Below are 25475 nucleotides of genomic sequence, written 5' to 3' on the forward strand. Positions count from 1 at the left end.
CTGATCCCCGCCGCCCGCCCGCTCCGCGCCGCGCCGCCATGAACTTCCAGGGCGGGCCCGGGCAGAGCCCGCAGCAGCAGAGCCTGGCGGCGCCCGGCGGGCCGGTGCCGGTACCGGGCCCCTCGGGGCCGCAGCCCGGCGGGCCGCCGCCGCCGCAGTTCGGCCTCTCCAACTCGGCGGCCATCCGCGCCGAGATCGGGCGCTTCGAGTCGGTGCACCCCAACATCTACGCCATCTACGACCTCATCGAGCGCGTGGAGGACCTGGCGCTGCAGAGCCAGATCCGCGAGCACGTCATCTCCATCGAGGGTGAGCCCGCCGCCCGCCCGCGGCCTTTGTGCCGCCCGCACCTGCCCCGGCCCCGGCCCCGAGCGACGAGCGGCGGCGGCGGCGCGGCCTGCTGCGGGCAGCGGCTCCGCCTGCCCGGGCGCGGGGGAGGCCGGGGTCGGGGCCCGGGTCGGGGCCCTCGCTCACGCCGGCTCCGCCAAGGCCGCTGCCTCGGGCCGCCTGGGGACGCGGGTTTCCCCTCCCCGCTCGGGATCCGCGGGCGGGCGGGCCCGGGGCTGGGTGCTGGGTGCTGGGCGCTGGGCTCTCGGCGGAGAGCCGCTTGCCTTTGGGAATGGCTCGACGGGCGCTTAAATCCGGTGGAGCAGATCACGTGCCGGAGCCTGTTGTAAAAATGCAGAAAACTGCAGTCTCGGCCCGAGGCGCCTGCAGCCGAAAGACTGAGCAACAGCCAGAGGAGAAGGTGGGCCGGGGGGGGAGAAGAATTTATAGCTCTGTACTGACGTGCGCTGGGGAGGCTGCCTTCAGACGGGAAGGTTGCTCGCAGCCTTCCCTCCTCGGCGGCTCCTGCGCCTGTCTTCGCTAATCCTAACGCTGCGGCTTTTGCAGCAAGGCTTTGCCCTTCGGCAAGAAAAGCTTTGGGGCCCGTGAGGCTCTCCGGTCCTCATAAGAAATTCCGCCTAGGCTCGGTGGGATGTCGGCTGTTGTGTTCCCCTGCTGCGGTGTTTGTTGTCTCCGCTTGGTCTTGACACGGTGTTCAGGTCTTCTCCCCGTAACCTGCGTGAGAAACGTCAGTGCAGCCGCAGTGGTGCGCGGGGCCGCTTTTGGAGAGCTGTGGTGCCGCTCTGTCCGTTCGGGCAGGGAGCTGCGAGCTGACCCCTATTGAGCACCACCAGACTTGGTCTGATGGCAGGGGGACATGTCACCCTGCCACCACGGTGTGTGGCACGTGATACCGCGTGGGTGGGATGGAGATCTGGGCCAGATTCCTTTCCTCGATGATCTTCTCACAATAACTGCATCCCATCTCAATCTTTGGGTTCATTACTTTGGAAAGAAGAAAAATAAGAGGGGCTGTAATAGAAGTCTAAAAGATTGAATGGTTGCGGGAATATAATTTAAGAATTTATGTTCCATCTGTCTTGCATTGCAAGAACAAAGGACATTCAACAAGATCAGAAGGGGGGAAATGTATGACCAATAAAAAGGAAGGTTTTTTCTTTCCACTTCTGTGATTCCTCTGTGAGGTTTCTTGCCGCAGAAAGTCATTGGATTAATGGAATTTAATGAGATGAAGAAAGGATGGGCTTTGTATGCGAGATCCCTGGGAGCGCAAGGCGCTGGGACAGCCGACAGCAGTAGGTTAGCCCTGTGCCGTAGGGCTCCCGCCGGTCTCCAGTGGGAGAGGTCRGGATGATCCTTGCTGGGGCACGGCTGTCAGCTGCTCTAGATTCCTGCGGCTTCTTCTAGTGCCGCCGATGCTGGTTGCAGTGGAAGACCCGAGGGACGGGGAGCCAGGAGCATGTTGCCTCTGATCCCGCTTGTGTTCCCCGTGTTATAGGACAGAGGAAACTACCAATCTTAAATCTTGTTGTGTGAAAGCTGAGAGCTGTTCATGAGTTGCTCACAGCGCCATCTCTGCAGGCAAAGTACAGTCCACCTCCTGGGGGTCTTTGTGTGCCTTCCCTGCCCCCTCGCAACTGCCCTGGATGTGAACCTCCACCTCCCTCCGTTCGTTGCAGGGGTTTATTGCAACTCCTCTCTGCTTCCCTCTGTTGCTCACGCTGCTGTGAGCCCCTCCGCGTCTTCCTTCCCATTCTTACCTTTTCCTGGCTACCTGAGCAATGTTCTTCCAGATGTAAACATTTGTAAGCTGATGCGTGAGCACAGGGGTGTTTAGGTGTGTCTCCTAGCAACGTCACAGATCGTCTTTAACATTTTGCATGTTTTCTTCTACAGCTAAAAGGGAAGTGTGAAAACAAAGTTCTTTCTCATGCAACTGTAAATGGTCAGTGCTTCTTCAAGTCAGGCGGCAGCTGTTCCATTTAATCAGGAAATGAGGCATCAAGAGTTACCGGTGTAGTGGTAGGTGGTCATGGTGTAGCTCAGCATCACRCAGGACCTGGTGACAGGGATGAAAGCCAGATTTCTTCTGGGGCCATTGAATGCTTTAAGCACAGAACCGTACTTTGTCTTCTGGCTCTTTCCTGCCTTAACCTCTGCAGTCTTTCCAACTTCCAATACGAACTGAGCAGGAGTCCTACAGACTGTTGCCTTACCTTTGCTGCACTCTGTTTACCTGCTAGGCACTGAATTAGACAGTGATCCTGATGAAAAAATGCTCTGTATTCATGCAGTTTAAAAGCAGTATATTAATAGATATACATGAGAGGCTGAATTAACAGTGGGAATAATTAACATTGAAACAGTTTTGTCTAGAGAGATGTTATTATTTCTTGAAGTGCTGAAGTCTGGAAGGGACTATCCTTCTGCATTTTGTGTTGGGCTTGATAGAGAAATTGCTGGAAGAAGGGTTTTTTCTGTTTGTTTTCTTGTTCAGGAGTCGGATTGTGTGATCATAATGGCTGCTTCTGGTCTTAAAATCGATTAGGTTGCCTGTGAAATCTGAAATCTAACTTATTATTTGAGTGCTTGATATTGCAAAACTTGTTCATGTCCTTGTAGCAGATTCTTTTCTTGTAGGCAATTCCTTCATTTTTGAAGGGAAAAAGACACAAACCAGCTCCTTTTTTGCAATGGCACTGAAGCGTCCATGCTGTTTTACCCTCCGGTTCAAGCCCTGGCTTGCCGTTGCTTCAGTGCAGGTGTGCACCTTCAGAACAGCTTTGGCTGGTAGGAAGGGAAAAAACATTAGTGGAAGATGTATAGTAGAAAAAGACTGTGGTTTTGTGGCTCATCCTGCAGACAGCATTGCTGAAGAGAGAGATGAAGCAAGTATTTTGGTAGACCCCTGTAGAGACTGGAGTTCTAGTAGCCCTAACTCGTCGGTAGGGAACAAGGCTTTCCTTAGCAAGGAGCAAGAAGAGTTAGCAGTTAATGACGGTGGCAAAAATTGAGTCCAGAAGGAATCCATGGCCACATGCTGGTGCAGCTTTTCCTGGGTTGAAAACTGAGATTTTGTTAGACTGTCACTGTGGGAGGAAGAGGGAAATCATGCTTTATTTTGGTCTCCTCTCTTTAGTTTGAGCTTTATTTGAGATGCTGTGGTAAGAGCGAAGGCTGTTGGGCATGCAGGACTAGAGAATGTTATGGGTTTTGGCATGTAGCCAAAGTCAGATGAATCACAGGCAAGACCTGGTGATTTTCAGTAGTTTTTAACCACCAAATTTAGGCAGATTTTCAGGGGGCTAGCAAAAAGCATTTCCCTCAGCCCAGGCTTGTTTGCTGAATTTCAGAGACTGCTGCAAGCTGTGGAGTTCTATAAAAGATTTTTTTATACATGCATAAAGCAAAATGATATGCAACTTTATACAGTGGTTGCCACAACCTCTGCCTGGAATAAGTGTGACCTGTAACTGTGTTACTCTGGAACGGAATATAGACAGGACTATATTAATATAATTAGTAATTAGAATAGTAATTACAAAGCACTTAACTTTTCTGGTAGATGTGAATTTTCAGAAGTGACCAAAACGCAGATTGGAGGCGGAGGGAGTGGCGTGAACGGTGCAGAGGAGCACTTGTGTGCCAGGCTGGCAGAGGGATAGCTAAGGCTTTGACTGTGAACGGCATGGAGCAACAGGAGTCAGCGAGGATCAGACTGACGAACGGGAGAGACGGAGCGGTGAAGGTGGAGGTGAGGAGGCGCGAGGAGCTACAGTGGAAGGAGGGTTGTGGTGAGGCGCTAGGAAGACGGTTGAGCAAAGGTGTCGTGGTSCATGAAGTAACTGGGCCTGGGAGGGAGGCGATGAGTGCAATGAAGACACTAGATGAGGTCCTTGGACAGAGCTTGCGTGAAATGATTGGAAAACTCTTGCCTGATGTTAGCTTTCGTGCATATGTCTCTCAGCCTACCTAAAGGCTCAGCTGTTTGGGAAAAGCTTGGAGAGAGTTGTCAGTTACAGTGAGAAGACTTGGTGGCAAGACAGCAGTAGCAAGAATCTCTCTGTATGAATAAGGGTAGTTAAAGTTATACTGAGAGTGTTTTTTTTCCTTTATTGTCCTTTCACACCCATGTATTGCATTTCTAAACATGGTTTGGTTCCTTTTGGCATTTTCAGAAGAGTCTTGCCAAAGAGGGGTTCCTCTGGAAAAGCTTTCCTCCACATTTTTCTGCTGTAAAGCCTTGGTTTTCTGACAGAAGCACAAGATGTAAGAAGCTCTGGAGAATGATTGTCTGCTGGTAGCAGATTGACTGGATTGACTGTGGCTCTGCATTTGGCTTTTGCTGGGCAGGAATTAATGTTGAATGTTGGCTTTACATTGCTCCAGTTCCCAGCTGTTTCACTGAGTTTAAGGCCAGAGTGCACTAGTGGATCACCTTGTATAAACCCTTTCATACCAGGGTTTTAGCTTTTTCCCAGTCAGCTAAGTCTAAGGCACCTGGTTAAGGCATATCTTTGAGAGGGGGTTACAGACTGGGAGTTTCCATAGGAGTTTTTCCCCATTATTAGCCATCCCACTGTTATTAATTAGCACCTGCTTTTTGATTTGTTCCTGATCTAAGATCCTGGACTTTTTCTGCATTTTTTTCTAAGAGTAAGTAGTCCTTTTTGTGTTTAAAGCCACCTGCACCAATTAATGAAGTCACTTTTCTGTCTCTTTTTTTTTGATCAGTTAAACTGGTTGAGCTTTGTCAGTCATTTTATTTAGTTTCAATATCATTCTTACAGCTCTGTTCCGAATCCTTTTCCAGTGTCTTTTAAAATGGATTCCTGATGCTCTGACTTACAAAGCAAAATATTGTGAAAGGGTTGCCATTTGGTGCAGTATCTCATTGAGGAAAATATATATAAATGAAGTTAATTGGAGCCCTCCCAGCTTCCTGTCTCTGGTTCTGGTGGAACCCTAGTCCTGCCAGATTTTGCGAAGGGTTCACCGGCACATCCTTGCTCAGCTGAATCAGCCTCAAGTAAATTACACCCTTGGGGAAGGAGTGCGTTCTGCTTAGTAAGCTTTTTTTCCTGCTAATTCCATGACCTTTGCAGAATTGTCCTGTTTATGTGTGCCTGTAAATTCCCAACGCTTTGGAAACCACAAGGAATGGCAGGAAGGGGCGGAGAGTGAGTGGAAAGAACTGTGCTCGGTATATCCTATAAGAGCAACCCATTTTAGGTTAGTCAGTACACCTCCGCTCCCGAGGCTGGAGCTGGGCGTCCTGAGCAGGTGCTTAGCTTCTGATGTGTGGTCACTTTTGTTTGTCCGGTCGGGTCAGGACTGCTCTGTCACCGTGTGCTTTGCTGGAAATTAGGTGCAGAGGAGCTCAAAAGACCACAAAAAGGGGAAGATCAAGGAACCATTCTGGTCTTGTGGGGTTTTTTTTGGTGTATGTGGGAGGTACTGGAGTTTTAGAGCAAAAACACAGGCACCGGGGAGACTCCTGAGGTTGCTTTGGAGTGCTGCTTGCGCTACCTTATACGCTAGCAAAGAAAGGTCCTAGATCCTGTAACGTACTGAATGTCCTTGACTGGCAGAGAAATCAGCAGGGCTGCCGCTGCTCAGCCTCTTGCAGAAGTGATTTCTGGCTTGAGTGGCATGAGCAGAAAGAGCTCAGTCGGGAGAGAACGGGGAGCAGGTTCTGGTGCAAGGGGACAACCTTGGCCTGCAGCAAAGCCAGGCAGAGCAGAAACGGCCAGAGGAAGAAGGGGTCGGAGGGCGCTGTGGCACACTTGGGTGCTGTAGCACACTTTGCATACGTGCACTATTTTAATGAAATCTCATACTGCGGCCCCAGTCATCTGGAGTCGCATTTGGCAGATGCTATGCACAGATGGGAGATATGACAATTCTTACCTCGCAGAGCATACAACTCAAAATCAAGGTCTTGTGGAAGAGTTGGAAAATCAGAAAAAGAAATTGTTTGATGCTCTGATAGACAGGAKTTGGGAGAGATGATGAAACTATAGCTGCAAGACTGGAGGATGATCTTAATAGCTGACGACTGAGTAGGAAGAAGTTACAGGTGTCATGGTGAGGGAAAAGAAGGTTCCTGGTGCTGATGATCAAGAGTTTTGACAGTGTGGATAAAGAGAAAAAGATAGGGACATGGAAGTATGCTGCAGAGAAAGAATGAGATTTAGATATGGCCTGACTGAGAGCATCAGAGAATATTTCTGTGGCTGCAATTTTACAATTACTTTAATCCAACACAAGCATGGGTTGCTGGTAGAAGGGACAGTGTGGGTTTTCTTRCCTGTCTGTTCCTTGCCTCCACTTCCTTTTGCCGGCACTAGTGTTTACATTGCCGCATGGTCAGCTGGACCAGGGAACTGCTCTGTTAGAAACTAAGCTTTTTGTTTTGTTTCGATTGGTTCAGTTTTCAGTTCCTCCTTGGGCTCATGATGTGACTGCATGAATGCCAGTGCTGGCACAAGGGAGGAGATAAAAATGTGCAGTCAGGGATGGGTGGGAAGGCAAAATGGACCTATATTCTGCTGATTTTAAACACGTGGGAGACAGCCGGTTTGCAGCAAATGTCCATTTACTGAGTGTCCTGACCATGACAGCAGCAAAAACCAAATGTCTGGAGAAGAGTATAACAACAGTGTCTATCTACAGGATGCTTTCTCTGTGCGTTTTGCCAGACTTAAGTGATTTGCAAAACAGGGTCTTCCTGAGCTAGGTATGGTTTCTGCATGTTTATTAATCCTTGGTGGACCTCTCTTGCCCAGCTTGTTCAGTTTTCCTTGGACCAGCTTAAACTCTTAGCTTGAACAATTTCTGCCAGCAAGGAGTTTCACAGTTTAATTGCACATAATATTTTGCTTGTTTGGAGACAGTTCTGCACGCTGACTGGCCCTCTRAGAAATGAAGTCTAGCTAACAGACAGCTGTCTGGGTCTTTGTCTGATTAAGAAGGGCTATGATGATCCTACCTCTGACAGCTGCCTCTGCGTTTGGTGCAGGAGGCAGCCCTAGTTTTGGCCATGACTATTGCTGGCAGATTTCTTCTCTCCTCAGGCTGTGGTGGCTGGGGAATTGTCTGATGAGGATCCAATAAGAAAAATTCAAGTGTAATTTACCTTTGGAAATTAATAGTGTGAATAGTTGATCTTGTCATCTCCTTTCAGAAGGTTTTCTAGAGCTCTTGACAGAACATATCTATTTTCTGTTGTATGCACAGAGACTTCTGGAGTCTTGGATAGTTCCTGGACTTTCAGCTTATCTGGAGTTTTGTCGAGGTGAGGAATAAATGCATTTGTGAATCCAAGCTGACTAGTCAAAGTTGATGCTAGGACTTTTGGTTAACGTGGGCAGCCAAACTAGATTTAAATGTTTTCTACTCTGGACCTTCAACTGTGTGTCCAGATGGGTTGGCTGACATGAAATAGATCCCACCTTTTCTCCTCATCGGAAGCAGACCCTGGGGAAGATCGGGTGTTCTTGCTGCCCTCAGGCAGTAGGGTAGCAGCTATTTGGCTGTCAGTACAAGCTCAAGCTACGCTTGCAACCTTGTCTCTTAGTCGACAATGAATGTAAGAGGGGTGTGGGCAACCGCCATGAGTTTCAGAGGAAGAAGCATTAGGCTGAAAGATTGGCACATAAGTCTAGCCATGAGAAACTGAGAGATACAAGACCTGCCCAAGTAACTTGCCCGTGGTTGCAGCTTTTAGCCTTGACTAGCACCTCGTCTGTACCTTCGTGCTTCCTATTCCGTGCCTTGCTGGGCAGAAGAAGTCCTTTTTCTTTTCTTGGTACCATTTTCCTACTTTGGCATCCATTTTTTTAAATCCTCCTCCAGGACTTTCTGCGAGTCAGAGCCTCCCCTGTAGCAGCTGCATGGAATGAGCAAACTGCATGTCTGTTTTATTTCTGCCTACGGTGTCCTGCATGAAAATAGCAAGTGGTTTTTGATTTCCTTCTGCCTCTTCTTGCAATGCTCTGGGCATCACTAGCAACACTGAAGCTAGGGGTTTGCACATTCAGGTAGATTTTCTGAAGTGTTGTGGTGATGCGCAAGGATTCTTCCAAGGYGGACAGGCTAAAAACCGACATAACTTTAGCGTGCTATCCCCCTGAAGTGAGGTTTGTGTGATTAAGCCCTGCGTTTCTGTGTCTGTTTKCCCCTTCTACCGCAGTAACTTTCAGACTGATTGTCCAGTTTCAATCAACCTGACAGAACCCTGGTGTTTCAGATTCATACGCATTCTAAGAAAATAGATAACTGCACAGAGGAAAGTGACCCAGCTAGTGCCACAYTGAGTGCAAAACCTGAATACAGGACACAGGGCCCTGAAAACAAGGGTCCATTCGTCCTGCAGTTCACAAGGTTACTTATTGCATGAAAGCCTAGTTGAGCTTTGATTTCCCATTTACAGAGGAAAGCTCCCAGTTCCACTAGGGAGCAAATATCTTGTGTGGCAGGGAGCTGGCCAGTGTGCAAAGGGCAGGGTGTGCATTGGGTGTCTCGGAAGAGATGAGWATGGTGGCAGGAGAACGGTTGTAGAGAAACCACCTGGCTCCCRGTGCTGCGGTGGAGTCTGTGCTCCTGAAATCCTGGATCCAAGGACATGTGTGGAGACCCATGTAGATGGTAAGGCAATATATGAAATTCATAACAGGGAGCATGCAGAGGTCATTAGAAAATAGGTGAGTAGATATTGTCCTCCCCATTGCCCGGTGCATGGCTGGGGAATCTCCAAGATGTTTGCATCTGACCCGAATGGCTCTCTGCCATGGGACTGCATCTCAGCATTGCAGCTTCTGGCTTGTGTGACTCACTCCAGAAGCTCTTGCCCTAGGTTATGTTTGATATCTTGTTCTTTGCATGTAATCTGTGGGGTGATGAAACCTACTCAGTCATCGAGAGCACTGCACCTAAGTTGCTAGCTAACTGGTTGCTGGCTGCTGTGTCTGAAATCCTYGTCTTGCGAAGCCAATGCTGTAGCCCTGGAGGGTTGGGAGCCACTGGCTTTGGGTTTTTCTACTCGTATCTTGAATTGCTGCAATAGGTAACGTGGGTTGTCAGATCCTGACACTTGTTCCCTGTAGCATGTTTATTTGCTCACTTGCTTCCTGCTGTTGTTTTTTGGGCTGCTTTTAATATTTAGTCCAGCAGTGACTCCTGTGCTTAATTAAAAGAGTTTTAACTTTTTAGTTAAGCCTCTAGTGATGTACATGTTTTCCTCAGTCCCTAGATGAGTGAATGGTGGTGAATGGAATGTGAATCTGTGAATGAAGCAGATTCCCAGCTGGGAATTCCCCAGGTGGGTAGTCATGGTTGATGTTCTCCCCCAGAGCACTATTCTGTGCTGCGAGGCTGAAGGCAGGAGGATACTTTGGGATCGACTGGGTGTGATTCTACTTCTTTTGTTACTGTTTTTTCATTACAGTCCCACAGTTAAGTTCCTCCTGTAGTRGATGCTGTGAAAACGCAGACCGCAAAGATGGTCCTTGCCACAGAGATCTTGCAGTTTAATTCAAAGATGAGAGACAGATGGTGATGAGCAAGCGGGGAGTACACGGAAACAGTGGGACAGCATGGTGCATCGTGGACATTGGCTTTATGTGGCAGTTGTCTACCCTGGGATGGTTTTGATGTTTTCGGTGAGTGCAAAGGCATAGTAGAGCTTTAAGGAGCAATTTGAAARAGGATAATAAAGCAGATTCAGGTTGTTTACAGAAAGCGCTTTTCAAACGTGAAGTACAAATGAGAGAAAATAAAGGTGTTTACTGGAAATTTAACAACTGGGAAATGGAGATTGCTGTCATAGTTTGGGAGGGAGAAGAGTCATCATTTCAGAAGTGAATGAAAGCTAGTTGTTAATATATGAGTAGTTTGGGAAGGTTAAGACAAACAGCTTGCATTTGATGTGACAGAAGAGGAGGACCCAGAGGAGGGATTCAAAGAGAGGGCTGGCCTGCTTAAAAATGAGAGGTTAGGAAAATAACTTTAGCAGCAGCATTCTGACTGAATATGGTTGAGGCATGATTTTATTAGTTCTAGGCAAAATTTTTGGTGGGGGAAGGATGCTGTAGTAATTGACATAGAATGGAAGCCTGTGGTCTTTGACTACGTGGGTAGGTAGGAAAGGCCATGTATCAGAGACCGCAACTCTTACAGCTCTGCTAGGGTTTAGGGACATCCTAAAAATTTGTATGCAAAAGATTTGCAAATCGGGGTTTGCAGAGACCAGGAGAGTTAGGACCATGAACCTTCTGTTCGCTGTAGCAGTGCCTGCATTGTGTCCCTGATGGACAGGCAGGATATAAGTGATGTCCACAATCATTGAGCAATGAGGGCTTGAGGGAAGAGGGGACAAAGCTGAGATTAGCAGGACAATAAGTAAGTAACTCTCTTTTAGTCATGTGTAGCTCAAGCTTGTGGCTGCACACTTGAAACGCTGGGAGGGGGAAATAAGCTGAGACTTCATTTTGGACAGGAGGCAGTCCAGGAATAGAAAGGCAGAACTATGAATCATCAGCATAGAGCTGAGAGATGATTTTGAATCAGCAAATAAGGCTAGCCAGAAGAAGCATGAAGGGAGAGAAGAAGGTGCTATGGACAGAGCCATGTGAGACACCTACAAAATACAGCAAGACTGTGAAGGGTGAGGACAGTCTTTCTGAGGCTGGTGAAAGCAGCAGTAGAGAACTAGGAGGAGAACCAAGCGAAGGAAAGAATTGCAGGGGCTGGAGAGGGCAAGATGTCATGGCCAGTTGTGTTCCTGAAGATGAAGCTGGCAGGGTCCAGAAGACCATAGAATCTGACCTTAAGTGAGGAATAACATTGTAGAATTATAGAAAAAATATGACAGTAAAGGACAATGAGAGATCGCTTACCCTGTCTTTCTGCCCAGAGGCAAGAAGTCTGTTGTTCATGACAAATGTTTGTTTAAGCAGCTTTTAAAAGACTGTCAGTGACTGTGTACCTAAAGCCTCTCCAGGAAATCTGTTCCAGTGTTTAGCTATGCTCTTCCTTAGAGAGTCTTTCCTGATGTCTAATCGGAATCCTTTTTGCTCCCAATTTTAGCCAGTCACCAAGAACAAAGAAAACAGATTGTTCCATTTCTCTTTGCAACAGCCTCTTCTGTATTTGAAAACTATTATGGAATCTTCTTTTTTAGGCTTAATAACTTCACTTGAGGTCTTTCCTTGTACATCACATTTTCTAGTCCTCCGTTCATCTTCGTGTTCCTCTGAACACTCTYCAGTTGATCATGTCCYTCTYGAAGTGTGGTACCCAAARCTGGACACAGCACTCCAGCCAAGGCTATGCCAGTGCTGGGAAGAGCACAAGGCAGGACTTCTTGTGCAGGTTTATCTCTGTTCATACAATTCAACATGGTGGTTGCCTTYTCTCAGAAATGATGATATTGTGGATTCCTGTTGGTCTGTGATCTACTTTAAACCCCAGATCCTTTCTGAAGAATTGCTGACTAATCAGTTGCTTTCTATCCTGTTCTTGCGCAGCTGATTAATCCTGCCTAAGTGTAGACCCTCACGATCGTCCCTTTGGAATTTAATCCTTTTAGACAGTTTCTCCTATTTGACAAAGCCATTTAGGATTCTAATCCTTGCATCCCCTCTTAGTTTCATGGCATCTGCAAATTTAATAAGCATRCTAATAAGCATCTGGCTTGTTAATATGAACATTGAAAAGAGCTTAGCTAGAAGAAACCTTTCCCAATCCAAGGTGATATTTTTTTGAAAATTTATTATCTTTAGAGAACCATACTGAGAATATTTATCAATCAGTATTGTTCTCAGCCTAAAATAGCTTTATTGTTTGAAAATATATGATTTTGAAAATATCATATGAAACTGTCAGAAAATAATTGAAAATTTTGAAAATATCGTGTGATATTATGATTTATTTAAAATATTTGAAATTTTGAAAATATCATATGAAACAGTGTCAGAAGATTTACTTAACGTATGATATATAACATCTGCTTCTCCACTGTGCTGAAGGTGTGCTACCATGTTGCAGAAGGAACTGACGTTGGTTAGACACAATTTGTTCTTAATAAATCTTTCTTTGTCTTCCAGGGACTTAGTTTGTTGTTATTGTTGCAGATTTTTTAAAATGTTTTAAATTAGAGTGATTGATCTCTGAGTTCTTAGCTTCTCTGTTCAGTTTTAAAGGTAGGCAGTACTTTTGCTATTTTCAGTATTATTACCTTCCCATCATCCATGAGTTCTCAGAGATTTCCTTGAGCTGCTCTGAGATTGCTTCAGACAGTTAAGTATTACAGGATCAAGTTCATCAAAATCTAACCTAGCATTTTGCTGCTGAAAGCTTAGGTATTACTCTTTGGCTGCTATTTATTGTGCTAGCCACCTGTTTGTGGTTTATAGTGAAGACTGATGCAAAAAAGGCRTAAAACACTTTATCCTCAGAGTTCTCTCTCAATTGTTTTTCCTGTCCACTGAATAGCAGACCAACCTTYTTCATGTTTTTACTTTTATTACTAATGTACATAAGAATTACTTCTTATCTTTGCTGTTTATTGCTAGTTGCCTCTCATTCTTTGTGTAGCTGTTTTGAGTTTAGTCTGTGGTGCTGATGCCACTCTTTTATATTTATCTTGATTAATCTGACCTAATTTCCACTTTCCGCAAGCATGCTTTTGATGTCAGAGACCAATAAGGAGCTCATGTGATTTAGCCAAGTTGGTCTCTTACCCCACTTATTAGWCCTTTGCGCTGGGATAATTTCTGCTTGTACCATTAGCATCATTGCTTTGAGGAGCTGCCAACTTTCTGTAATCTCTCTTTTTCGTGTAGGCTTGCCTCCAACAAGATCTTACCTATGGAGTTCAGTAACATCTGCCTTGTTGGAGTCTGCTGTTTATATTTTGCTGTTCTTCCTCCAATACGTTATAAAAACTTGCCCGACAGTCTTTCTTCTGCTCTGTTTCCTCCCAGCAGGTTTTGCAGAACTTGGTGCATGTCCAAACACATGATGTGTGGCTCTTGTCCTTTTTACAYTGTCTGCCACTGCTGAGAAGGGCTAGACTACATCTTTTTAATTGTCCTTCAAGTAACTGAAGGCTGCTATTAGATTGCCCCTTTGCCTCCTCTTTGCCAGACGAGGGAAAGCCAGCTCCTCAGCATCACCTTGTAGATCACCCCTCTGACTGCTGGGTAGCCATCTGTTGGACCCTCTCTGGTTTTTCGRCATCCCTCTTGAGCCGGAGAGTCCCAAATTGGTGCAGCCTCACCAGTGTYGAATAGAGAGGCATAACATTTTCCCTCAATCTGCTGGCTGTACTCCTGACATTACCCAGCCTGCAGTCCGCCTTATTCACAAGGAGCGCACGCTGTTGGCTCGTATCTGACCTGGCGTCCACTGAGACCCTTTTCAGGTGGGGTGCTGCACGATCAGCTTGCTTCCCAGYCGGGGTCGTTGCACAGGAGTCATTCTGCACCAGACGCAGAAGTCTGTGTGTCACTCTGTTGAACTTCATGGGATTTCTCTTGGCCCAATCCTGAAGTTTGAGGCGCTTGTGAATCAGAGCTCTGTTTGGCATGTCAGTCCCCTCTCTCCTGACTTAGTACTGTTTGCAGATTTGCTGARGGTGYGCTCTGTTTTCATTATCCCAGTGGTCGGTGAAGATATGAAGTGAAATCAGCCYGATATCRACCCATGGGGCACTCAGYTTGTTGCTGGCTGCCAGATGGATAYTGAGCCRTTGATTGCTACCCTGAGCCTGGTGGTCTCACCAATTTTCTGCCYACCTTATTTTGTTCGTCCAGCCCGTATTTCCTCAGCCCAGTCKTTTCATAAGGCTGTCTGGTTGGTCGTGCATTATCTGCCCTTGGTAAATCCATAGCGACTGTTCCTGATTACCTGTGTGTACCTCATGTGTTTGGAAACGGCTTCCAAGAGGACGTGCTCCGTGCTCCTTCCAGGGACTGCAGAGAAGTTCACAGTGCTGTAGTTTCCTGTTTGCCACCTTACATATCTTAAAGTTGGGCATAACCTTAGTCTTTTTTCCAGCTGTCTGGGAGTTCTCCTGATCACCGTGCTTCCTCTGAAGCCTCASTAGATATCCTCTTATCCTTTAGCATGGAATCTCTATAGCTGGTTTTTGACAGTAGTTATTTGCCCAGTTCTTAGCACATTTAACATTAATGACTATTTTATGGCAGTAAGTCACGTCTTCACAAAAATATAGCTAGAATTACCTTTATCAACTATGTTTTAAATGGCTATAAGAATGAAATATTTATAACTTGAAATTTTTGTTTAAAAAAATCGGTTCYACTTAATCTTTCCCATTACTTTACAGGAGACTGATGTTAAGGAAAGTAGCTTATAGTTATTTGGGGAAGTCTGTGTGTTCTTTTCTGGATACTGGGATAATTTCACTTTGTTGCAGTTATTCCTGAGTATCTTTATTATTCTGATATTTATAAAAATTATCATAAGCAGAAAAGAGATCTCTTCTGTGGACATTTCTAAGAGCTTTACATCCAAATTTTTCATGCTTTTTGGTTYAAAATTATGCTGTTTTCACATCATTCTGTTTTTGTTTCTTTGTGAGTGGATTTGAAAGTATGCRTTTGTCTTTTATGTATTCTGGGTATATCAGTCTGCTTATTTTAAAGACATCAGTAAGAGTACTGATGGAACACTCACTATCTGGTATCTGCTTCAGTTATTTTTTTACTGTATCCATCCTGTAGGAGCTATGTAGTGGTACCTTAATTTTTCATCATAATTTGCAAAGCTGCTTCCTGTTGTACTTAGCACTGTCAAAAGCCTTTCTTCTCCTGAAGCCTTTAGCTTCCTATACCAATTTTGTACACTTCCTATGTTCAACATTATACTGACTTCTGTTTCCTCCTCTTTTTTTTCTATTTGTTACCTCATTGTTTTTGTATTTCAGATGTTACTAGCCTCTAAGCTAGTTCAGGTCTTTTAGCCAAATTGCTTTCTTGCTTTTGTTTATAGAACTATGGCTTTTTGGCTATGTATGTGATAAATTGTTACGAAAATTAAAAAAAAAAACAAAAAACAATCCCCCAAAATGAACAAACCAACCCAAACCTGAAATGAAAAACCCCATTTTCTTCATTCAGGATTTTTCCATACACTAATTTTCGTTATCCAAAGATGAACAAAAATTCATATGAGCTTGTTTGATGCAGGCATGTGGCTGGCTGCGCTTTTATTGATTGGGGTTTCAGCAACGTGAGCATGGATCTATCAGCAGCTACTGACTTCCAGTCCAGTGACCATTTCGCCTTCTCCATCAGAATGAACTCCATCCCAGGTTGCCATACCTCAGGTTGGGAGACGGTGTTGTGTAATGTTTATTTCTGTTTGTGTCAAACCATCGAATATGTTCCACCAGCTCAGGTGTCTGCAGAGCCTAGGGAGCAGCTCCTGCTTTCTTATGTTTGATGAGGTGATTTGGAAGAGACCGACGGGCAATAGAGAGATCCACATGGATTCAAAGTTCTGTGATTGTTAATTATCACTCGCGTTGAAACTACTGGTTTTGAACTCTGTCTCTGATGACTCTTTGTCCTTTCTAAGGAGTTACGACCTGTGAACTGGGAAGCGTCCCGTCAAGTTTTAGAAAACTGGTTGTTTCAGTTGCTGCCTTCTGTTCTGTTGTCACCAGGATTGATTGTGAAAGAAACTGAAATTCTGTCCACGACTTGTGGTCCCRCAACCCAGCAAGAAGGTATAAGGATGGATCATGACCATCCCACTTTCTCTTTTATGCATTTTGATTGGCACTGCAGTAATTTGCCATGTCAATGACAGAAGTCCTTATCGCTGGGCACTGGCAACTACTTTCCTTTTAAAAGGATTGAGTCTTTTTGCTCCTCTCCCAGCTGTTTGATGCTTTCTGCCTGCCTGGTGGTATCTCTCTGGTTACGGTTCAAGATCCATGTGGTCTGGCTTTGGCACCAGCTGGCATYTCCAGCCGCCAGGGCTGATCTGCACTGCTCACCTGAGCCCCGTGTCCCCTCCTCTCCTTGAGCTAATTGTGCTGGTCCCAAACCACAGCGGAGGGTGCCAGATTTAGGTGGCACACTAAAATAAATGTACAGTTAATGAGATTTTATTTTACTTTATTGCTTAAGTAGGTGGTGCGTAGCACCAGTTTCTTTGAACTGAAGAGGGCAGCAGTGGTTAGAGTGACCTGGCCAGGTAAAGCTTCCCCTTAGCCTGTCTGACCTGGCCCCCCAGCAAGAAATACGTGCCCAGGGACTGTGTGTTGGCTCCTGGCCGGGAAAGCTGGCCGCGTACAAGCTATATTCACTGGGCAGCCTTGGCCCAGACGTCAGGCGGCCCCTTGGCTGAAGCAGTGCCGGTGACCAGGGAGCGTCGCTGCGGCTGAACGGTTTTGCCCCGTGAGCTGTGCGGACCAGCGTCGGGAGGGGACGGGGGCCCCGGCCCGGGGTCTGCAGCCCCTCGCAGCAGCAGCCCAGACGGCATGCGTGCCCTGGACCCGCAGCGTTGTCAGCGAACGGGAGCGCGGCTGGTACGGCTCAGGCCAGGGATTCATCTGGCCTAGCGCTTCGTTTCTGGCAGTGGTTGGCGGCGAGCAAGGGAACCAGCGTATATCTAGGATCGGGYGTTAAAACTGGTCGGCGGTCCCTGAAGCGCTGCTGGTGGCCCAGTAGACGTCTGCCCAAGCTGCTGCTCGATGCGAGCTCTGCTGTTAAGGCTCTCGGGGAATTCACTGACAGCAAAAACGGTGCAGCGGAGCAGAGAGGAAACCTGTCTGGAAGACGGCTAGCACCTGGAACCGTTCCGGCAGCATCTGTCCGCGTGTTAACGTCCCAAGCAGCTCCATTGTCCGCGGGTGACTCAGGCTGTCTCAGCGCTGGGTGACTCAGCCTGCAGACTCCCACGTGCAGCGCTGCCTGAGCCTGACTCACTGACGCTGCCGAGGAGAGAGAAGGACCTACAACCGCACCTGCTGCCGCCTCCCCCTCTGCTCCCTGAGACGTGATGGAGGTGCGTGCCCCAGCCAGGCCGGACGAGAGGAGGAGCGGGCAGGGGAAAGACAGGCTGTATGAATGTACCTGACCCGGCTTCGCTCTGGAGGGAGAGAGATGTGACCGTAAGAGAGCGAAGCAGGGGAAGAAAGAAAGGAGGAGCTGTATGTGTGGCAGCCAAGCTGGCTTTGCTGCTGAATCCTTTAGGTGGTAAGGAGCCAGCACGTGTATGGAGGGAACCCTAGGGGTGTAGATTTAACCTTGCTGAGTACTCCAGAAGCACGTCTTCTCAGCATCAGTACCCCCAATCCTTTGTATGATGGCTTTATGGAGAAGCAGACTGGGCCTCCCGTAGGACATGAGGTGATGGCAGGGTTCAGGGCTCTCAGAGCTCTGTGCGGGAAGCCACATGCATGAATCTGAGGTCAGAAAGGTTCTTCCCTAGGTATATTTGTCTTTGGAGGTGGTCTCAGGCTGGAAGGCATGTGTAACTGTACCCCCAGGGAGGTTTCTCCAGGACTCTGGCTGCTAGCACACCCAGCTTTCATGGGAGATCAGCTGTAGACATAGTTTTCAGCCGTGCTTGTGCATCTTGATGCGAAGCTTTGGCAGGACTAGGGTGGAGATCGTTCCGTGTGGTCTTTCACTGGAGCGGGGCAGGCTTTGCAATGTCCCACAGACTTTGTGCTGTGGAAGATGACTTCCTTCCRCATTCTCAAATGCTGTTGTATTTGTCTCTGAGCAAGGTTAGGATTTCCATGCGTGAGAAGTAGTTGTCCTAGAGACTGGGCTACTTCTGCCCTGATCCGGCAGGGAAGAGTTTAAGGAATGTGGCTATAATTGTGGCAAGAATTTGGCTCACGGCCAAGTTTCCAATGCCTTCCAGGCAGGAGCAAGGCAGCAGATAATGTGCGCTAAATTTAGTAGCGTATGGCAAGTTTCTYATCATTTGTTACCCACTGACTGTTTCTTCCCCTTCGCAGTGGCGTATAATCAGACCTGGACCGCTAGGCAGTTTTACTCATTAGACGTAATGAACAAGAGGAGGGAAGCTTATTGTGCGCAGCAGTCACCCACGGCCTCCCTGGAACTGTTAGCTGTTGATCAWGCTGACCACAACAGTGTCACCGCATCAGAGCCCCAAGACTGGATTTTTGGTAGAGTGACCCCTTGCTGGGCAGAAGGCAGAGAAGCAATTCTTTTCTTCTGTTGTGGAAGATGCTTTGAACCAGACACCATGTTGTTTGAGTGCTTGCTTGGGGGAGGCAGCTCTCCTGAGGGCACCCTAATCTAGCTGAACAGCCTTGATGATGCTGCCAATACCATAGCTTACATTTTTCTGTTTTGCAAAGCCAAGATGCTTATTTTAGGAGGCTTGTGAGACTGCCTGGGTGATTCTCAGCTTTGTTTTCAGGAAAGACGAATTGATGACAATAGAGTTGGACAGGGTAACCCTCTGGTAGCGCTAGTAATTAGTGCCTTGGCTCCAAACCACTCTTTCTTCTTATTGACCGTAACAACTGTAGTGCTGTGCTGCGTCAGGTGAAAGATGAAGCATTAGCCCYGTCTTGTGCTAGCTGATATTTATATTAGTGCCTGAAGCCATCCAGTAACTTGCTGAATGACTCACAAATACAGAAAGCCTCTTCCTACTGCTGAAGCATTAGGGAAGCCTTGGTCAGCAGAATTATTGCAAATTGTCTAAGATCAGCTACCGATTTATAAGCGAGCACTGGATTCAAGCACCATCAGTCAAGAACGTCAATCTTACTGTACTGATGCAGGAAAAGCTCTCTGGAAGCTTAATCAGCTGGAAAATGAAGCAAGAGTAAATACTAACGAGACAGTACTGCTCTTTTTGTGGGCCACGGTGGAGCTGCTGGAGTTGGCCAGATTCGGCGACTGGGGCTGGGAACGGCTTGGCAGCATTGCTGCTGCATGGTGTTCGGGAGGTCCGCGGCATAGCGGGTGGTGGTGGGGGGGAAGAGTGCTCTCTCTGTCTCCTGGAGTTCAAGATGGGAGTGTCGTCATGTTTAGCAATTAAATGCCCRATGCTGGTAATTGTCTTTAAACTGAAATCTGTAATTCTGCTGTTTCCATGGAAATAGAAGGATCTTGTGATCAAGACATGAGGCTGGGATTTGGGAGCACTTCAGTCCTTAGAAACTTCGGGCCTTTGCTTTAACCTTCCTTTCCACAATTCCTTCTCTTAGCTGGTGTCCCCTGTGTGTTTGACCGTGAGGGGAGATAAAAACTAGCCCTTAGGCAGAAATATGGATGCCCAAATTCAGAAGAGTGGTCAAGAAAACCCAGCCTAATCCACTAGGATTCTGACAGAAACATCTTCAGGTGCCTAAAGTTGTGGCGTTGCTCACGCTGTCTTGGCTGAGCAGGCYGTCGGCAAGAGGAACTGTGGGATCCAGGAGCTGGGGGGAGTCATCTAATTCAGCTGAGGGTGACTGGATCAAATGTGGGTGTTGCAAACACAGATGGCTTTGAGTTCACTTCAAAAAGGGGAGGAAGAAAGAAAAGTGATAGGACCGAGTCCTTGCATGACAGCCTCCTGAGCAGGGTGCTTGCTGAAGATGCGGAGGTCCTGGTCTGGGCGGTTTCAGCAGCAGTTCTCCCTGAAACTGCTCCTTGGGAGTTATCTTCTATAGAATAGACTCTTTCCTAGCTGGCTTGGAGAGCTGGCAACTTCAGCCCACCTCTCCCCAGCCTTGCGGCCGGCTTGGCTGCAAACTGCTTTGGCCTTGACATTTCTCTTGTTTCTGTGTCTAAGATAATGCTTTGGGCCGCCATGGAGTCAAATCTCCCAGCTACCTCAGTCTCCCATAGGTTAAGTTGGATTTAGTCGGATGAAACGCAGATCAAAGAAAGTCTACTGGTCTGTTTGCTCTTTTGAGAGAACTTTACTGCCAGGATTACAGATTAAGCCATAGCATGTTGCTGACTGTGGAAAAATATAGGTACGGTGGAGGGACAGAAGAAGAATCTGTTCCTTCCCGGAGCTTGCTGCGTTAGTCATTGTCTTTTGAGCACTGAGACGTTGCACACACAAGTGTAAGAAGTGGAACTTTTGTGTAAACTTTCAGTTTATGTTACTGTTGTATTCCTTGATAGTTAGTTTCTACCTTTACTGGCTTTCTTGTAAGCCACAGCATTTTTAAAGCTGGCGCAATACTTTAGGCATCTTAGAGCGTAAGAAAGTTATTAAACAAATATCTCGCTAACTTGCAACTTTTCCAAGGCATTACGTAAAATGATACGTCATTTATAGTCCAATAGAAGATGCACTTGAGACTGACAGTGTTTAGGTTCTGCAACATCCCAATCCTTGTGTTAGTTTTGGAGAAACCCTCTGAGGGACTCTGCTACACATGCTTTTAACAAAAGCTGGAAAATATCCAGCAAATGTAGAAGCGAGGGTTACCATTTTTATGGCTTTGATAAGACCATTGCTGGGTACTGTATATGATTTTAATGTCTGTAACTGTTGTGACATTATTTAAAAGATCTGAATAGTTATCAAAAGAACCACAGAATGATTTAAAGCCTGGGAAGAATATCTAATAGTATAGTATGAGGCTTATCTAAAAGAAATCAGGTTAATTCAGAAGCTGAAGACAGAATGTAACCCTGTGGGTAGAGCCCAAAGCTACTCAGATTCAGATTTAAAGTACTCATTTTTGTCAGAGAGAGTATCTCACTATTGCGATAAATTAGCTAGAGCTATAGTAAATATTTGTAAGGCCTCAAATCAAAGCCTGATGTTTCTTTGCAGAAAAAAAGTCTGCTGTAGCTCAGTCATAAGAGATACTTTTGATGATGAATTTGTTAGGTGGAGTTTCCTAACCTGTGCTGTGCAGGAGGTGCAGCTAAATGGTACAAAGATGATCTCTGCTGTCTTTATAATCCGTTATCCATGACAAAATATGCAGGAGTCAATAGAAGGAATCCTCAATCTCAGCTGAAATACTTGACTGCATATGTAATATGAATGATTACATTCAAATAAGCTTAAGCAACAGTGATAAAATTATAAATCAAACACTCAAAAATTGAGCACTGCTAAAATCTAAATTGCCTGTGCATTTCTAACTTTTTAGTTCTTTTTTTAGGCTGTCAGTGAAGAAGCCATTTAGCAGGTCAAGATAGAAACTGGGTTCTAACATAGCCTGTGTCTTGGTGTAACTCAACTTAAGATTTAGGCTGTCGTGCTTCTTCAGCTTGAACTGTTAATGTGTGAAAACTAAAAGCTGTCTTGCCTCTCTATTTTGTTGGTTTCTTCTGTATTAGTTTGGCTTAAAAGCAAGGGTTTTTTTGCATCCCCACAGCTTATACTGAGAAGTGCGAATGGCAACTTTCAAGTTCTTTTTTTTCCCAGATTTAAGTGCACATTTATAGACAGCAGAAGTCATCTCTCTGAACTAAGGATGACCCCTAGTCAACCATTAAGTTCCAGCTTTAAGCTATGGAGGTTGATTAGCTCTTCAAATAACTAAGTAAAAGCTGGAAAAATGTACAACTTTGGCAAAGCTACCTTATTTTTCCCTAACCTCAATTTTGGAAATGGCTGAATTGCTTCTGCTGAAACTACTAAAAATACCAGCCTAATGGAGAGAGCAAACATGGAAAATTTCAGCCTGAATAACTAGTTTGGCAAAATTTAAAGGCCCCGATTTTTCGGTTGCTGTAATGACTGTTCGGCAACCTAAACCTTAGATATTGCCAGCAGCTCTGCTTGCAGATCTTAGAGCTCTGTGGGGGAGATGTGCATCCTGTATTTATGCCCTTGGCTAGTGGGCTCAGTAGGGTGCTTTACGTGAAAACATTAGTATTGCGTCAGTCTGAGGTACACCCGGTTGAGTATCCTGGATCCGGCTGTAACCCAGCCTGGACGCYCAGGGAAAACTGTAAAAAACTAGCAGGGCTGTGGAACGTTCTTGCAGATTGGTTTGTTGGTCACAGATTTCCTGAGCCCAAAATAGTGTCTTAGTATTTTAATCATCTTTTACTGAGTTTTCTTCCTTGAATTTGCCTAATCGTTTTTTGAATCCATGTAGACTGCTTAGCATCCACTGCATCCCTTGACAAGATGTTTTACAGTTTAGCAATACTTTATATGAAGAGATCTTTCTCTGTTTTGAACCTGCCTCCTGATTTGATTTTACTTGATGTCGCCTAGTTTGTGTTTTGGAAGAAACAGTGAACAAATTGTTCCCTGTTGGCCTTCTCCTTTCTTCTCCTGACATTGTAGACTTATTTCTCCCTCTGTCATCTTCTTTTTCAGGCTTCCTACATAGAAGCTGTTCCGTCCTTTTGATCATCTCCTGCCCTTCTCAGTACCTTTGCCTGTTCTCTCGTATCTTTTTTGGAGATCTGGGTCAAAAGAGACAGAGAGGATGAGGAACGGCATTAGAATGGTACACAGTATTCAAAATGCAGGCACACTGTGGATCTGTAGAAGAGCTTCTTGATGTTCCCTGTTTTGTTCTTTATTCTTTTCTTAGTAATTGCTAATATTCTGTTTGCTTTTTGAATTGCTACTGAACAGTGAGCTGATGTTTTCATAGAATTATTTAGAATAACCTCAGGATTTCATTTCTGAGTAGTAACAAGCTATTTAGAGCACTATTATATATGTAAAATGAGGATTATTTTTCTCTGTGCACATCACTTTGCACTGATCCTCACTGAATTTCRTTTGCTGTTCTGTCACACAGTTGCTCAGTGTTTTAAGATCCTTTCACAATGCTTTGCGTTTGGTCCTTGTTTTTACTTCCTGAGCAAGGCTTTGGAGCTGTTCTGGTTCCGCTATTGTTCCTGCGCTTGCCTGTAAACCTCACGCTCGTTCTAGCGGCTTCCTCCCGACGCTGTGYGTTGTGTGCCGCGTCGCTGCCGCCGCCTGACCTGCAGCAGGACTGGGATGTGCCGCCCGCCGGGAGACTTGCTCTGCCTTCCTGGTGAGCGAGGGCTTCTCTGCGAACGGGAGCCTTTCATCTGCGCCTGATTTGGTTTATTCTTTACCCGCAGTTCATTTTGACCAGCGGGTCGTGGAACGAGGCTCTCGGGAGCTTCCCGGTTCCTCTTGCTCCTGCCCCTGCGAGGGGCAGCGTGCCGCGGGCTGCCTGCCCGCTGTGCGTCCGTCCCCCGGCGCGAGCGGCACGCTGGGTGGGTTTTCTGGGAGGTGCCACCACTCTTTCCGAGGGCACTTACCTTCTCCCTAGGGTAGGAGCTGTTTAGCCCCCTGCTTTTAGCGCAGTGCGTGTGTGTGGGGGGGCACACCATGGTCTGGGACATCTGCGTCGTGGGGGGATGCTGTGATCTCTTGCTCCGTCACCCCCTGGCACTAAAGGCAGAGTGAGGTTTAGCCAGCAGAGGCTTAGGTACAGCTCAGCTGTGCTGGCACTTGGCTCTGTTCAGGAAACCTCTCTTGCTTTGAGGATTTCCCGGCCTGCACCAGGGCCTGCAGTGAAGTTCGCTGGCTCAGTGGGGACTTGTGGTTTGGCCAGGGAGATTTTGGACATAAAAGATGCTTGAAGATGGAGTGAAGGTTGTATTTCTGCCTGTGTTTGCCCTGGCTACTTTGTTACAAGGAAAAGAGGTTATGAGCAAAAGCGCCCGGYCCTGCCTTTCCCAAGAACCTGGATACCTGGTGTTTTTTCCATTTTGGTAGCTCCTGAATAATGCAGTAACCTTTCCAGGCAGAAAAGAGCCAGTGTGCGGGCTCACACAGCCATCCTTGCTGCTGGAAGCYGGACGATAGCTGTGGGCAGAGGCAGACGGTGGAGGGGACGCAGCTCTTGAAACACAGCCCATCGCGAGCGCCGAGCTGCGCAGCGGAGTATGTAATGTTATGTCAGTTCTTCCTGCGTTCCTGCAGTGCATCAGTCAAGGTGGGTTTTGTTACAGGGTGCAGAAGTGAACAGGAGCTCTGGGTGCCCCTTTTCTCTTCACAGCCAGGCTCTTTGGCCAGCTAAGCAGATGGGCCGTGTGCTTCGGGGAGCCCAAGGCATGCCATGAGAAAGGGTGGATCTCCAGTGGGGGCTAGGAGCGTTCATGTCTGCAGTGGGGGCATTCCCTTGGTCCTTAGGATTCAGGTTGGAAGAGATCTCTGGAGGTCTTTAGTTCCACTGCCTGCTCAAAGAAGGGTCAGCTATGAGGTCCAACCAGGCTGCTTTTGGCCTTCTCTGCTGCCAGGGCACACCGCTGGCCTGTGTCAGCACGCTTAGGCCTCCGGAAACCGCTGGCAGTGCCAAAGTCCCCCTTGGCTGCTGGTTCCAGTGAGAGAGGTGTGGGACATCATACCTAACCCTCTAGGACATTGCGTGAGTAATATTTGTCTTGGTGCTTTAGGCTGCAGACAGCTGTGTGCTTTTAGATCCAGCTATGCTGTTAAGGCTCTTAGGACCTGCCACTAAGGGATTCCATTTGCTGTTATGGATAGTTTGTGTGTGCGCTCCCTAATCAGCTTAAAGCAGCATCACCCAGATTTACTCAGAATAAGTTAGAAATGTTTAAGCTAACCTGGCTGGTTTTGCCCAAGTGTCTAATGAAATGCCAGCACAATGCTAACCTGGGGCAGGGGAGATGGAGGATGGTAGACTGCTGGGGAGACCGTTGTGCTGGTTGCAGAAGCTGGTAGCAGATAAACACATGTGTTTGGTCTCGTCTGAGGATGGATCTTGTTGCAGTAGTTTAATGTGCAACTTCCCTCAGCTGTCTCCATGCCGGTTTGCTGAAAGTCACTGCCCCTGTTATCTGAAGAGGAAAACGTGCCTGTGCCTCGGCTATTACCCTTCAGAATGTGATGTCTTACCTTAAAGTGCTGATGAGCAATTTGGGCAGAGGTGCAGGACTTCGAACTGAAGTGGCTGAGGCACAAGTTCACTCTGCTCGCTGTGTTTTGTGGGTGATCATATAGAGTGAGGCGTGCAAATGACCCAGTGTTATACATGTTTGCTAAGGGATAGTGAACGAGAGCCCTGAACATGGCTCTGGCCAGCGCACCAGCTTCCTTCGCTTTACCACGATGCGGAGCTGATGGTGGTGGAGGAGCTACAGTTTGCGGACACAGTCAAACCGGCTGTGTTGGAGCAG

General features: G+C 46.8%; 1 protein-coding gene across 3 annotated transcripts in view; it reads left to right on the forward strand.

Annotated features, from left to right (window-relative positions):
- Positions 1-38: 38 nt before the first annotated feature.
- AGAP3 (ArfGAP with GTPase domain, ankyrin repeat and PH domain 3) overlaps positions 39-25475 on the forward strand; it is a 93301-nt gene continuing 67864 nt past the window's right edge. For all 3 annotated transcript variants that reach the window (XM_026087121.1, XM_026087120.1, XM_026087122.1), the window contains exon 1: positions 39-309. In XM_026087121.1, the coding sequence (XP_025942906.1) occupies positions 39-309 (271 nt within the window). The remainder of the gene's footprint in view (positions 310-25475) is intronic.

The sequence above is a fragment of the Apteryx rowi genome, unplaced genomic scaffold (assembly GCF_003343035.1).
Source record: "Apteryx rowi isolate R43461 unplaced genomic scaffold, aptRow1 scaffold_701, whole genome shotgun sequence".
Taxonomy (NCBI): domain Eukaryota; kingdom Metazoa; phylum Chordata; class Aves; order Apterygiformes; family Apterygidae; genus Apteryx; species Apteryx rowi.